Source organism: Neltuma alba, unplaced genomic scaffold, assembly GCF_004799145.2.
Source record: "Neltuma alba isolate B1F8T4 unplaced genomic scaffold, ASM479914v2 tig00007765_pilon, whole genome shotgun sequence".
Taxonomy (NCBI): domain Eukaryota; kingdom Viridiplantae; phylum Streptophyta; class Magnoliopsida; order Fabales; family Fabaceae; genus Neltuma; species Neltuma alba.
Window position 1 is genome coordinate 1 of NW_021634860.1, and position 15,417 is coordinate 15,417.

Here is a 15,417-nt window from a genome sequence, read left to right on the forward strand (position 1 = left end):
GAATTATTAGTTGTTTTTTGGTAAAATGTGGTTATTCAGTTTAAATGCTGTGTCTACTATGCATTTTATCACACTGGAACTTTCTTGTGTTGGATCCCAGTGAATCTTTGTCACTAATAATTGTGTTTTACAAATAATAGATGCACAGGTATTTTGATTCAGGTAATATTAATGTAGCGCATCTTTTGATTTCAGGGCATGGGAGTGTCAATTTTCAAAAATAGAGGGAGGGTTTTGTAGTTGGACATGTTTTATGGGAGGGATATGTTATTTGTCTTGCAATTTATTATTTTAATTATGGTTAATTTGGCTAGTCTTGCAAAAATTCACCTTTTCCTCATATAAGTTGCCAAGAACTTAGCTCAGTGCTGACATTTGTTTAGCATGTATGATTTCTAAACAATGTAACAATTTGAACTAAGTTCATATTTATGATTGTGCAGGGTCTTCTGTTGGAACATAAACCTAATGAGGCAGCAACCGTCATTCAGGCCCTAAATGAGGTATGCTTGGCGTTGCCTATTTTCTAATGCAATGTGTTGTTTTACCTGATGAAGTGAAACAAATAATTTCTGTTTTTTTTTTTTTGGTTGAAAAAACAAATAATTTCAACAAAAGAAAATAAAGGTAACAAATATATTTTCAAACAAGAATAAGAGAAAATGTCTCAAGCTGTAACACAAATATATATTTTTTTCCAAAGGCACTAAAGCTAAATTGATTCTGGCAACAACAGAGTGAAGATATTTTTTTCTGTTTTACTTGGAATTTGGCTTTTGGGATACCATTATTCTTGACTGATCGTTAATTGAGTTTGTGGGGTGTGAGCTATCATGTGTGTTATAGCCGAGGTCTGGATTTGCAGATTTAGTGTGTTTGGATGACTTCAAACCGTGTTTTGGAAAAGTGATTCTGGAGAATAGATTCTGTGAGAATAGATTCTGAGAAAAAGTGATTCTGAGAAGTGAGAGTGTTTGGATAGTTATTACCAGAAGTGCTTTTTACATGTGGAAATTACCAAAAAGGGTATAAGTTAATATGATAATTATATAAAGGATAGATTTTATGATTTATTTTGATTTGAAGAAATAAATTGTTAATGAAATTTTTTTACTAACAAATTATAATATAATAAGATAATATAATATTAATTACATATTAAAGTTGTACATATATTTATAAAACATAATATTAAATATGTTTATAGAAAAATGATTTTTTATAACAGAAAAATATTAATTTGGTTTAAAGATTGTAAACGTGAAATCCCATAACATTTTTTCACAACTACTTTTTTGTAATAACATACTACATGTATAATAACCTCTGATGTTTAATACAATTAATTAATTAATTGTCACCACACATATATATTCATAAAATATAAGAGTGAAAAATATTTTTAGAGGAGAAGAATTATTTTGTTGCAAACAGAAAGTCATGTATTTTTCATGAAGATTATAAACATAAAATGGGATGATATTGTTTGATAAAATAGAATAAACACGACTTAAAATAATTTATTAATTATTCAAGTAAGTAATAATTAGCTTGAGAATATAAGGCATAATATTAATAAGAGAAATATAAATAAAGAAGTGTCATAATCATTAAGATGATGCATCGATACAAAGCATTTGTAATAGGTTTTGTTTTTAACTACATATTACAATCTATGATAAAAGGAAATAAATAAGACATGACTACTATCCTCGTATTGAATTAACAAGTTCGTCTCTTATGCTGTCACGAACCTGAGCCATGTAAGATGAAGATTGAATTGATGAATGTATACGTGAAAATCTAACCCCATTATCATCATCTTCTGCATAAGTACCTTCTTCTTCCAACTGAACGAATCCAGGATCAGTAATAGATGTCATTCTAATAAAATTATGTATAGCCATCGTTGCACAAACGATTTTAACTTGTGTTTCAAAATCATAAGATGGCATGTTTTGTAAGATTGCGAATTTTTTTTTCCAAACTCCGAAAGTTCTTTCAATTGTACTCCTTAAACTTGAATGGAAATAATTAAAGATCTCATTGTCATTTTCAAACCCAGATGTCCTTCGAAAATCAGGCAAATGGTAACGCTCCCGTCTGTATGGGCCGAGATATCCATTCGGTGTTGGGTATCCAGCATCCACCAAATAATATTTTCCTATATAAAAAATGAAATTATTGTAAATTATGTTTCTATTGTTAAGCTAAATATAAAAAAAATATAGAAAATAAAAAAAATACCTTCAGGTGGATGGGGAAAGTTCATTGAAGGAGTTGTGAGGGCATGATCAAATATCCGAGCATCATGTGCACTACCTTCCCATCCGGCCAAGACAAAAGTAAAACACATGTCCCAATCACAAACCGCCATGACATTTTGTGACACTGTTCCTTTCCTAGAGATAAATTTAGTTTGATCTGTTGCACTGACAACGCAGGAAACATGTGTGCCATCAATTGCTCCAATAGCATGTTTAAAAAAAGGCCAGTATTTATCAAACCGAATTTTTGTATGAACATGCCGGAATGTTGGATCTTTTGGTTTGATATTAGACATGGCAAGTCTACAGCATGCCATTAGGACATTATGAAAATGTCTACTAATTGTCTCCCCTGAATGTTGAAATCTTTCTTGCTGCATTCTGCTACTAAGTGCATGCCCAACAGTATGTAAAAACATTGCAACTGATTCATGTATCCCTATATTTTTAGTTTCTTCTAGACCATGTTGTTGTAATTGTTCCACCAGACTTAAGAACACATCCCGTTCCATCCTAAACATGTTATAACAACGACTGGAGTTGCCATCTAAAACATCCCTTACCCATATGCAGCCTGTATAAGCACTTGTATGCCGAGGGTCCTTACACAAGTTCAAAGTAGCGTATGCACCAACCAATGCTGCAACTTTGTTAACTCTTTTTTTCCGTCCCTTAGCATGCTCTTCCACATGTTTAATTTCATCATCCATATTCGTTTTATCCTGTGCACATACACATAAAGTTTAGAATTCCTACGTAGAAATTACGAAACATTTATAAAAGTTACAGAGTTGTCTGATTCATATAACAATCCACTGGTCACATAAAACATACACATATGGAACTGTCTAATATAATAAACAAGTCATAAATCCCTAGTAAAATGCTCTAAAATGGGTAGAAGTTGTTCCTTCTGATCCTTCAGAGCTGCATACATTTCTCGTGCATCCTGCCGTTCCATAAGGAGTTGTGTGCACCGTCTAAAGAAATCAGGATCACTGACAACTTCAGGAACTGTTTTCAGGTGAGACAGGACTCCCCTAATTGAAATCTCATAAGCACGCGCTTCTTCTTCCAACCTTCTCGCTTCTGCTCGTGAAATTACCTCATTTCCACGCTCGGCCTCAGAAATATTTGTTTCAACAATCTTGCTAATTGCATCCGCTATTTTCATAGAGGGAGATGTGCGTTTCTTCTTGACTTCACTCTTCCTTCTGACCCCCAGTGAGCTACTAGGTCGACTCCTACCTCTGCTTGTACCCCCACCACTGGTATCCTGCCTCAATTCAGTGTTGCCTCCACTACCTCCACTATTATCATTGAAGTTCACTGTGTTAAATTCCCCACTTATACCAGTTGGTGCACCTAAAATTTCATCACTGTCTCCGGACCCTTCTTCCAAATCTTCATTCGGTGTTCCTTCACTTGGAAGTGTCATGGAAGAAGGTGCCCATGCTTGTGGTCCAGTTGCAGCCACACTTCCAAATAGTTGAGTCAATTGATCCCTAAATTGAAGTCCTCTTTCTCTGAATTTTTTGTAGTTTGGAACTTCCTGCACATTAGACACCAATAATATCATAAAATATTCCAAAAACAGTAAATATACACAAAACATTAACAAGTAGAGAAAAATGTAAGATCAAAAGGTTCAATAATTACCCTTATTTTTCTCTCCCACCAATCATCAGTTGCACTGACAGTATTCCTTTCAGTATCCCATTCCAATCCCGTCTCACGAAGCAGCCTATCCCATGTCTGCCACTCCTTTCTTAGGGAATCATATTTATTCTTAAATTGAGCTTTTTCATACACTCTTCCAGTTTTGGCAGTAAATTTATCAGCCAGAATATCCCAAGCTTTCTTTGTTAAGCTAGTACCTTTTCTTTCCCCTTGTTGCACAAGTTCAATGCATAGATCAATAAACACTTTCGTGGTTCGTAGGTCCCAGGAAGCTTTCACCGTATTCTTAGGCATTATGCTATAGCACAATTACAGCTCTTCAGTCATCACAGGTTAATCAACTCAAAATCAATTGAAATAACAAGTGTCATTGTTACCCAAATCAACTATGAATACCATATTAACATTTTTCTTTCCTTCATTTTTATTTCAAACAAAAAGAAATTCATTCTATGTTTTTATAACATGTAATTAATTTTTTTAATCCAACATAAAATGAAACTATGTTCCCATTCCTTTAATGACAAGAAAAAAAAATTAAATAAATTAAATTTGATTACCACAAATACAACATCCTATAATTTTGTTTAGAACAGGATTACAAAAAATAAAACATAAGGATTACAAATATATCTCTAAAAAAACTAGTCAAACTATATGAACCGAAAACTGATCCTCTGGCCCCGAAAGCAAAGACCATCCTTGAGAGTAGCACGATGTTTCGGTTTCAACAAAGGAAGCAAACCGAAATCAGATAAACCAAGCTACACAAATGAATCCATGAATGAAAATTAACCCACCAATGAAACCAAAACGTCAGCCACAACTATCAATGAAGAAAAATCAGCACCAACCAAACACCTCAAGCCAGCACTGAAAAAAAAAATTCACTACAGTCAGGCGACAAACCGTGATGCGACAAAACTTATAAATGTTGAACATTTTTGTTACCATGATTCAAACATTTAACACAAAGATTTGCATTTGGTATATTTGTGCATAAGATAAACATATCTCAGAACCAAAAAAAAAATTCAGACATTATAAACCAACCGAAAATACCATATATCAGGCTCAAACCAACCGAATAATTTCTGTCCTATGCCACGCATAAACCAACCTAATATTAATAAGCAAGATTAATTCAGATCAGAATTTATCCGAACGGACATTCAACGGGTCATGGCAAGTTTCCAGCAAGCATCAACGACAAACGGCCGAACAACATCAATGTTCAAATCAGAATTTTTCCAACAAGCATCAACGACAAATAAGAATTTTTCCAGCAAGCATCAACGACAAACAGCCGATTAAACAACATCAATGTTCAAATCAGAATTTTTCCAGCAAGCATCAACGACAAATCAGAATTTTTCCAGCAAGCATCAACGATTCCGAACGGATAATTAACGGGTCAAACTCTCATGGCAAGCTCACGATTCCTAAACCCAGCAAGCATCAACGACAAACGATTCCTAAACCCAGCATCAACGATTTCGGTTTCATTGAAGGCAGAAGAAGACCCAGAACCAGAAGGTCCAGCTCGCAACACGCCGATTACAGAGCAAGAAACAGGGGCTATGGAGAAGAAGAAAATTGCGGATCTGAGCTACCTTACCTGAGCGACGGATCTGAACCAGGGAACACCGACCGGCGACCACAGCCAAATGCTTCACACCGAACCTAAGCGCCAGAAATAGCTACAATCTTCTTCAACCATGGAGCTGCGATTTCTCTCACCGGCGGCGACTTCTTCAAACCGTGGCTACACGCCGACTTCTTCACCGGCGGCGACTGGTTCTGTGAAGGAGGAGACGAAGACCGTGGTGCAGACTGTGAAGGATGGTGTTGCGTGGGGTGCGAGGACCGACGGGAGAACTGGAGGTGTGAACGAGAGGAGTGAATTATTCAGAGCAATAATGGAGCCTTTGGTCATTTGTGGAGGGACCCACCCGCACCTTTCAGCAAATATCCGAAAAGCAGAAAAATTGTGCTGCTCGCCAAACCATGGTTTCAACCGTTGAAACCATGGTTTTATCAGAACCTTGGTTTTCCAAATTTGCATGACCGTTTGGATGACATTTTGGCCAAACCTTGGTTTGGGCCTCCAAACCAAGGTTTGGAGTGCAATCCAAACGGTCCCTTAAATTTTGTTCCTTCAGATGTTTTGTTTTGCTTGTTTTGCTTACTCTGCTAAGATGGTGGTTGTGTTTGATTCAATTGTTGGATAACTTGTTATTTATTTCACGTCTTTCTTTTGACACTATTGGAGTTTTTGCTTGGCAGACTCTGCCTGATGCTAAAAAGTCAGGCATGAAGGACGAACTTCAGAAGCTTGTATCTGAGTGGCCTTTGGAAGTTATAAAGCACCAAAAAGAAGAGGACAGGAAGGTATACTATCGAATTGTGGAAGAAAAGGGAGAATTACCATTCCTGATGAAAAATTTTCCATATTAATATATAATTCTCCCAAATTTTTACTGCCGAATTTCTTGGGTTCTGCCACTTCAAAGAAACTAATTCATGATTATCTGCCTCTTTTTTTCTGTTGGACTTCTAGGCATTAGCAGCCTCCTTGAAATCTGATATTCTTGCCATGGTTGATTTACTAAGCACGGGACTGGAGGCAAGCATAAACTTGGAAGACCTGAACAGAAAAGATGGAATCCTTCTATAACACGAGCTCAGAACTTGATGATGCCCTTGCCTTGGAATGAGATGCACACAAGGATTAATCAGTGGCCCTAGTTAGATAGATACTGAAACACTTACCTTAGCATTTCTTGTTCGTCAAAACTATGAAATATATTTATTTTATGCGTGTCCTTCCCTTCCATTTCTTTATGCCTCTCAAAGTGGTGTGTAATTTTGCAAACATGTCAATGCAATTTAGTTCTTTAACGACTGAAATTTTGTTGTCACTAGATTATGTTGTATAAATAATGTGGAAGGTCTCATCTTGGGCGCATGCAAAAATGTTCTTCAGTAGGGCTGACATGGAACAAAAATTGATGTTCTGTTTCTGGTTACTGTGCATTTGAGTTTAGATTCGTGAGGCAAATATTGATGATATTGCGTTTTCTGATTTTATGTTATGGCATCTGCTTCCTTATGGCCATATTTGTTGCCTTATTTTGTTGATATGGCAATGGTTCTTTCGCTACCGAAATTATAAGATGAAGAGAATTGGGTTCGGTTTCATTTATGCTCTGTGTTTTCTTCATACATTTATTAATGACCAAGACATAGCAAACATGAAGAGTCCAACATCAAACTTGAGCTCCTCCAAATGTGCTCGTGGATGATGATAACCCTGAACCATTTGTTGATATGGCAGAGCTCTGGAAAGCTTAGTTGCCTATACCTAATAAGTTGGCATTAAGTTTTTAAAAATCCACCTTAGGGTTTTAGTAGGCGCCATCCAATGCTGAATCTCACGGCACGATGAAGGAAAGCTGAGAATGCAATGGAGACTTGTGCATGTAGTTCGCACGAAAGAGAAAACATGGAAACTATTAAGTGACAAAACATGGGCAATCCAGATGTCCGGGTCAATAAATCAGAACTGAGCAAGCACGTGCTTTTGGGGGGTGGGGGTTGACAACCCATGAAAACATTTATAAAAATGTTTTCACTCGAGGTAAAATTTTTTTTTTACATATTTATTTCGTATATCTTAAAATTACTTTTAAAGCTATAATTTGATTTTCACCCAAACAGGAAAATCTAAGAAGAGTAGGGACATTTTGAATCCACACTAATATAGTCCCAAAAGATTGTTTATGGTGAAATAATACCTTCTTATTATTTTGAAGTTTGATTTAAGATGAAATAATAGTATTATATTATATATAATTTGTTATAAATAAAAAAGAAATAGAGAAGAATAATAAAGAAGAAGAGAGTATCAACAAGAGAGAGTGTTTCTCATTTTATTCAATTGTACTCAATATATGATACATGAATTCTATTTATACACACGGTTTTATATCTGATAGAATCTACAGATTACATAATAATGAGAAAATAATTGTGGGATATAGAGATAATGGAAGATATTAGAGATTATAGGAGATATAGGAGATAATGGAAGATATATGGACATCCATAAACATATTATTATATTCATAACATAATTTAGGATTTGAAATCTTTAGAAAATTTATTTTGAAATATAAGATCTTTGGGCGATGTCATATGAAAAAAATTAATATCCTAAGTTAAACCGAATTATAAAATTCTATTAAAGATACTTGAGGATCAAAATTAATATATTTATGATATATATAATTTTTGAAACAGACTTTATTATAATATATAGATGTAATGGTGGTGGACAAATTTTATATATTTAATATATAAAATTTGTAATAATATATATCATTTTATTTAAATAAAGGCTTTAAGTTGAATTAAGTTTTTTCTTACATATCTAAGCACCCACATTCATAATAGAAGTGGGGAATTATTAGAAAACCACCTATAAAAAGAGGAAAGTTATGGGAAACATTAGGGGTAGTTTTCATTTGAGCCCCACACAAAATACACACACACTCACACACACACACACACACACTCTTTTTGGATTGTAAGAACCAATTACGATTCGAGAAAAAAAATGCAAGTACAACATTCGTATTCGTGATGCTATTTTAGTGTAAATATTATTTTTTTTAATCATCTGCGTATTCTAACTATATATATAAATGTAAAAGAAGCGTGAAATGTAAAAGTAAAAATTTGACTTTGTAAATGAAATTGAATAGATAATTAAATATTATGTTTTTTATTTTTTATTTTTTATTTTTTATTTTCAAAATTTAGTTAGAGGATAATACAATCTCATTGTATAGTGTTATTTTATAGCGGCCCCTACTCCTGTGTCTTCATGTTAACAATAATCCATTTTAATCCATTCTAACAAGATAGCTGGCACCTCCAGATTTCCTTATTTCTATCTTGATGGGATCCTTTATGTGCCAAAATTGTTTCTAAGTCCACCTGACTATTACCTTTGATCTTTAATATAAAATCTCGTTTGATTTTATTTTAGTCTTAAATATAAGACCTCAATCTATTTTGTCTTTCATATTTATCTATTTTTTGTAAGATAGTCCTTCTAATAATAGTAATTATAGCCAACAATCTTGATTAGCAAATATATGTTAGGAAAGACAACACCTATTTATCACAAATAACTAACTTAACTTATTTCATTAATCCACTTAAATTAATTAATGAATTCTTATATTTAGGACCGGAGGTAGTATTTTTTAAATTTGTGTAATATATATTTTTTTAACTTGACTATTTATGCCCTATAGCATTATTTATTTTAAGTCATTTTATTTTATAAAAAGGAATATTTTTATCAGCGCAATGATAATAGTGGCGATGACTTGGAAATGTTATTGAAGAAATAACTAATTCATGTTAGACCTTTTCTTAATATTTTTAAAAATTAGTTAAACATTATTGCAATCATATTGTAGATCATTATTTAAATCTATACTTTTCTTAAAAAGGGTGATTCCATCGTATTTGAGAGTGTATATGATAGTCTAGTTGGAGCCATGTGATTATATTTGGTTAAACCAAATGGCTGCCTCTATTCGATCCGAGTGTATCTTCTCATATAGTAGTTTATGAAAAATGTGATTTCCACTTCACGCATATGAAAATTTAAATTATATATTTTATATTTTAATTAAAAGTTTTCAAAAAATTTCTCTTATTTCCCCAACTTCTTTCTTTCTGTTATAATAACTTCCATTGTAATCTTAATTTTCAAATTTTTAATTTCTAATCTTCAAATCCCTTCCATTTTTTATGTAACTTTTTCTTATCATATTATTATATGTTCAAAAAAAATATTTTTAATCATTCAATTTTATACAAACTTTTTGTTTAGTCCTTTAATTAAAACGGGTATATTTTTAATTATTTAAACTTAAAATCGTTAAAAAAACATGTTAAGAAAAAATTTAAATTACTACAATATTAAGTTTAATTTTTAAAATAATGATAGTTATTATAAAAAATATTATCTAAAATTAACAATTTTATAGTTAAAGGGTTAAATTTTTTTTTTAAAATTAAGGATTAAATTAAAATTTTATACAAAATTAAAAGATTAAATATATACTTCAGCATATATATTTCTATTTTTTTGGCATCTTGTTTGTCTCCACTCTCCAATTTAAAAATCAGGATAATTTAAAATCAAATTTTTTTCATCACAACTTCTGCATTACAATAATATTTAACATCACGTTTATGAAATAGAAGGTTTGTGTATTTTTCCTTTTTTTTCCTCTCCTTTCTCTATAGCCTATATGTATACTGAAATATTTAATTTAAACATTTTATTTTTTATAATTTTTATTTTCTTGTAAAAGTAATACTAGGAACTAATTTTCATTTTTAATCATATTTTTCCTTTAAATTCTTTAAAAAAATCAGTTAGAGAATACCGCAAATTTTATTATATACTGTTATTCGGATCTATACTTAATCTATCCAATTGCACCCACCACACTCTCATATTACGATCTATTCTCTCCGCTTTCAGCAGCAAAATGGTAAACGACGGCAATGATGTCACCGTGGACGACGTTGGTCTACGGAGGAGGGGATGTACATTTCGTAAAAACGACTTCCTCCCGGAGGAGTCGTTCCGGAGCTTGGGAAACTACGGGAGGGCGCTCTTGGACACTCCGTTTCGGTTGAAGGATCGGTTCATGACCCGGTCCATGGATAAAACCGAGCTCGTCGATATGAAGTCTAGAAGCCAGGGCGAGATGAAGAAGACGCTCAATTGGTGGGACTTAATGTGGTTCGGCGTCGGAGCAGTCATCGGGGCCGGAATATTCGTGCTCACTGGCCTTGAGGCTAGGGAGAAGGCCGGCCCGGCGGTGATAATCTCTTATGCTGTCTCCGGCGTCTCCGCCTTACTCTCAGTCTTCTGTTACACCGAGTTTGCCGTCGAAATTCCCGTCGCAGGTAACTGATTCTTTGATTCGTTCGATATCTTTTACTATTAAATTAGGTAATTTACCACCAAGCGTTTAGGTCAACTAGTAAGGGGCCATCCTAGGTTAACCAAGGGTCTTGAGTTCAAGTTTTAATTATGCAGTAGTATTAAATACTTGGTGGTAGGCTAGCCGCCCTTAGGGTCCTACGACGGCCGAACAGGATTAGTCCAAGCCTATTGAGTTTTCCGTGACACAGGGGCTGTCGGGTGAAGTAATTGAAAAAAAAAAAGGTAGTTTGGTCCAAAAAAAAGGTAATTAATTAATTTAATCTGTTCATTTAAAATTGCAAAACTAATGATCTACTGGGAATCAACGTTTGAGTGAACATGTGCATAAATTGATTTTTGGCCAGAGCGCATAAATAATTGATGTTAATCTGTATTTGTATGTTATTTGTTCTCCCATGCAGGAAAAAAATACTCCCTCCAATCCTTAATTAATTAAGGTTTCGTGTAGTTTGAAAAATTAGATAAATTAATTAATTATAAAAAAATGAAATAATCTCATTGAAATACTATATAAAATTATATATTATTTTATATGCTAGCTAAATTACTAGTTTAGTAAAAAAAATGATAAACATAAAAAATAAAATGGATTGTAATGTTATATTTAGGATCAAATTCAATCATCAATTAGCTCATATATTCAACATTTCAGTACTGTGAATTTGTATTGAATACAATATACAATATACAATATACATATACATAATATATATATACATGTGTGTGTATATAATGTGTGTGTGTGTCTACACACATATAAACTCACATACGCATGGAGGTTATCCTATTCATATCAATAAGTAGGTTATTTTTTATAAATCATATATTATTTTGATGTGTTGATTTAGATGAAGAAACTCTCCTCGTAATTGCCCATACTTACAAAAAACAAAAACAAAAAAGTTGTCAAACTAGTGTGTATTCCATAACATTTTTTTGTTAATTTTTTAAAACTAGTTAATGTTTTAAATTTATGATTTACTTATATTTATCTATAACTAACAGCATTGAGAAATGAAAAATAATGGAGAAATGAGAAACAAATGTGTGTATTCTAATATTATAAATTATAAATTAAGCATATACTTTGGCAAAAAAAAATGAAACATATAAATGTTGCTAATCAAATTAGATATATAAATTTTTTACAAGATTTTATTTTATAATAAATTTTTCCTATTAATATATCATTCATATTTAAAGTATATCATTATTTTTTAAAATATTGATTTAATTTATTTAAATATAGGTTTTTTTTAATTTGTTCATATTCTTCGGTTCGCAGAGAACCCTGTTAATTTTTAATTAAGTTCAAAGCAATATATTGGTTTTTCCTCCCAGGTGGATCATTTGCCTACCTAAGGGTAGAGCTAGGCGACTTTGTGGCCTTCATAGCCGCCGGAAACATCCTTCTCGAGTACACAGTCAGCAGCGCCGCCGTGGCTCGATCATGGACCTCCTATTTCGCCACCCTCTGCAACAGAGGCTCTGACGACTTTCGCATAATCGTTCACGGCATGAACCCCAGCTACGGCCACCTTGATCCCATCGCCGTCGTCGTTCTTGCCATCATCTGCGTCCTCGCCGTTTTCAGCACCAAAGCCTCCTCTCGCTTCAACTATGTCGCCACCGTCATCCACATAGCCATCATCGTCTTCATCATTATCGCCGGTCTCATCAAAGCCAACCCTAGCAACTACCACCCCTTCGTCCCCTACGGTCCACGCGGCATCTTCGTGGCCTCCGCCGTCCTCTTCTTCGCCTACGTCGGCTTCGACGCCGTCTCTACCATGGCCGAAGAGACCAAGGACCCTGCCAGAGACATCCCCATAGGACTCGTCGGCTCCATGGTGATAACCACCGGAGCTTACTGCTTACTAGCCATGACCCTCTGTCTTATGCAACCCTACACCGAAATTGATGTAAACGCACCGTTCTCCGTCGCCTTCAGCGCCGTGGGGATGGACTGGGCGAAGTACGTAGTGGCTATCGGAGCATTGAAGGGCATGACGACGGTGATGCTGGTGAGCGCCGTGGGCCAGGCTCGGTACTTGACGCATATAGCTCGTACCCACATGATGCCGCCGTGGTTCGCTCACGTGGACGCCAAGCTAGGGACGCCGGTGAATGCAACAATAACTATGCTCGCAGTGTCGGCCGTGATAGCTTTCTTCACGGAGTTGGAGATTCTGTCGAATCTGTTGTCGATTTCTACACTGTTCATCTTCATGCTTGTCGCTGTGGGGCTTCTTGTTCGACGATACTACTCCAGTGGTGTGACCACGAAAGCAAACCAGGTAATGTTGCCGTTGCTTTTGTAAAATTATTTGATGTGAATTTTGACATTGTTTAAATTTAATTTGATGTTTGTTTCTTCTACTTAAATTGTTTTTAAATCTTATTTTTTAATTAAAAAGTCTTTTTTTTTTGTATAATACTAGCTCCGATCATTAATATAAGACATCGTTTGACTTTTATTTTGATTATAAATTTAAGACCCCAATCCACTTTGTCTCTCATATTTATGTATTTTTTTCCTAAGGTAGTCCTTTTAATAATAGTAGCTATGGCCAATACATTTGATTAGTAAGGATATTTTAGAAAAGACAACATTTATTTATCACAAATAACTACCTTAATTTATTTTTTCAATCTCCTCATAGGTCAACTAGCTCTTATAATTAGGACCAAAGTTAGTATTATTCTTTTTGGGTAATATGACTATATAATGAACTTAACTTCATGAATCTAAGTGATCATCTTCTTATTTGATCTGTACTACCATATTACTTTTTATAGAAGAAGCTCATAGGGTGCCTGGTCCTAATTCTGGGATCCTCAGCCGCCATTTCCGGATACTGGGCGACCAGCGACGGGTGGGTAGGCTACGTGGTGGCGGTGCCATTCTGGGTGGTCGGCACGGCGGGGATGTGGCTGTTTGTTCCACAGGCGAAGCAGCCGAAGCACTGGGGAGTGCCACTGGTGCCATGGCTTCCATCTTTATCAATCGCCATCAACGTCTTCCTGCTAGGCTCCATTGACAAAGACTCGTTCATAAGGTTCGGGATATGGACGGCATTGCTTTTGGCCTACTACGTCCTGTTTGGCTTGCATGCTTCTTATGACACTGCCAAAGAGCTTGAGAAGAATAACACTACTTCTGCCAACGATGATGTCGTCATGGAAGAAGGTGTGGCTTCTCCAACACACCCAGCTTCACATGTGTAAATATATATGATGAGCTATGGATAGGTAGATTGGATTTTTTTTTTTTAATTTGTACTTAGAATTGAGTTAATTTCTGTGATTCTAAACCATTCTTTTCATGCTAAAGTGTACGTAAGTGCAGTTTTTTAGGATTCTTTTTCTTTTTTTGGTTCTTTTTGGCAATTCTAGTTTGAGGAGGAGTCTTAGAGCTTTTCTTCTTCTTCTACTAACTCTGCTGCTGTGACTTAGTACAAAATTTGCTTCTTTTTTTTTTTTTATAAATAATTCGTTGATTTATATAAAAGTGTTAGACTTTAATTCTATATTCGATTAGCGTCTTTCCTCCTCTCACGCTGCTCGTTCACCACCGCGTGGGGGTGGCTTCTGAGCTCACTTGCCGACGGTGGAGGGGTTCGGAAGGTGGCTCCTATATCCGTAAGATTTTGGGTTCATGGGGTACGTGCTGGAGCACACAGATATGTAAATTTAGTCAACATCACTTGCTAATTAATAAAGCAATATTGTTAATAATGCGTGGGGAACTCTGAATATAAACCTTCAGTCCCTAATATAAGAGTTAGTTTGACTTTTAATTTGATCACAAATATAAAACTCCAACCCATTTTGACTATCATATTTATCCGTTTTTTTTAAAATAGTTCTTGTAATAATTACATATATTAAAAATTTTATTAAATGACAGTTTCAACTAATGCACATTATTGGCAAGTGCATTAAAAAAAATACTTATTTATTACAAATAAATAACTTGATAAATTTTCTTAATCTATTTAAATTAGTTAATTAGCTCTTATATTAAAAACCAGAGATGACATTATTGTTGTTCCCGTGCTTCTCTTTTTTACTTTCCGTAGTCTCCAAGCTTCACTCCCATTACGCAAGGTGCATGTGATCATTTATCCCTTCTCACCGCCTCTGAAGAACTTTCTTTCTTCATTTGCTTCACTTTTTTTCTATTACACTATTTTGATATTTTCTTTAGGGTAATCTGTGAATTTTATTAGATTGTGAAGTTACATTGGCTTGTCTCTCGTATATTTTATGCGGGAGCTATTTTTAAAAAAATTCTAGCATAAGAAAGTATTTATATATAGTGAACATGGGGATATATATATATATATATATATATATTTATACATGCCCCACCACCATGGGGCATATAGAAAATGGAACACCATAGGCTGACTCCTTTTTTGGTAG

The 15,417-nt window shown here is 34.4% G+C and overlaps 1 protein-coding gene and 1 long non-coding RNA gene across 2 annotated transcripts; both read left to right on the plus strand.

Moving 5' to 3' along the window:
* Positions 1 to 436: 436 nt before the first annotated feature.
* Positions 437 to 6,993, plus strand: LOC114753204 (uncharacterized). The gene is made up of 3 exons (XR_003740977.1): positions 437 to 503; positions 6,234 to 6,338; positions 6,508 to 6,993. It is a non-coding gene; the product is annotated as an uncharacterized LOC114753204 (long non-coding RNA).
* Positions 6,994 to 10,549: 3,556 nt separating this feature from the next.
* On the plus strand, positions 10,550 to 14,217 carry LOC114753193 (cationic amino acid transporter 1-like). The gene is made up of 3 exons (XM_028941851.1): positions 10,550 to 10,949; positions 12,331 to 13,286; positions 13,789 to 14,217. Exons 1-3 carry the CDS (start codon positions 10,688 to 10,690, stop codon positions 14,215 to 14,217), a joined length of 1,647 nt encoding a protein of 548 aa, XP_028797684.1. The 5' UTR covers positions 10,550 to 10,687.
* The last annotated feature ends 1,200 nt before the right edge of the window (positions 14,218 to 15,417 follow it).

What these genes read in the sequence shown, in the direction of transcription:
- LOC114753193 (XM_028941851.1), top strand. Translation starts at nt 10,688, where the DNA reads ATGACCCGGTCCATGGATAAAACCGAGCTCGTCGATATGAAGTCTAGA. An exon ending in CGTCGAAATTCCCGTCGCAG is followed by an intron (nt 10,950 to 12,330) that starts GTAACTGATTCT and finishes TTTTCCTCCCAG; the next exon opens with GTGGATCATTTGCCTACCTA. An exon ending in TGACCACGAAAGCAAACCAG is followed by an intron (nt 13,287 to 13,788) that starts GTAATGTTGCCG and finishes TACTTTTTATAG; the next exon opens with AAGAAGCTCATAGGGTGCCT.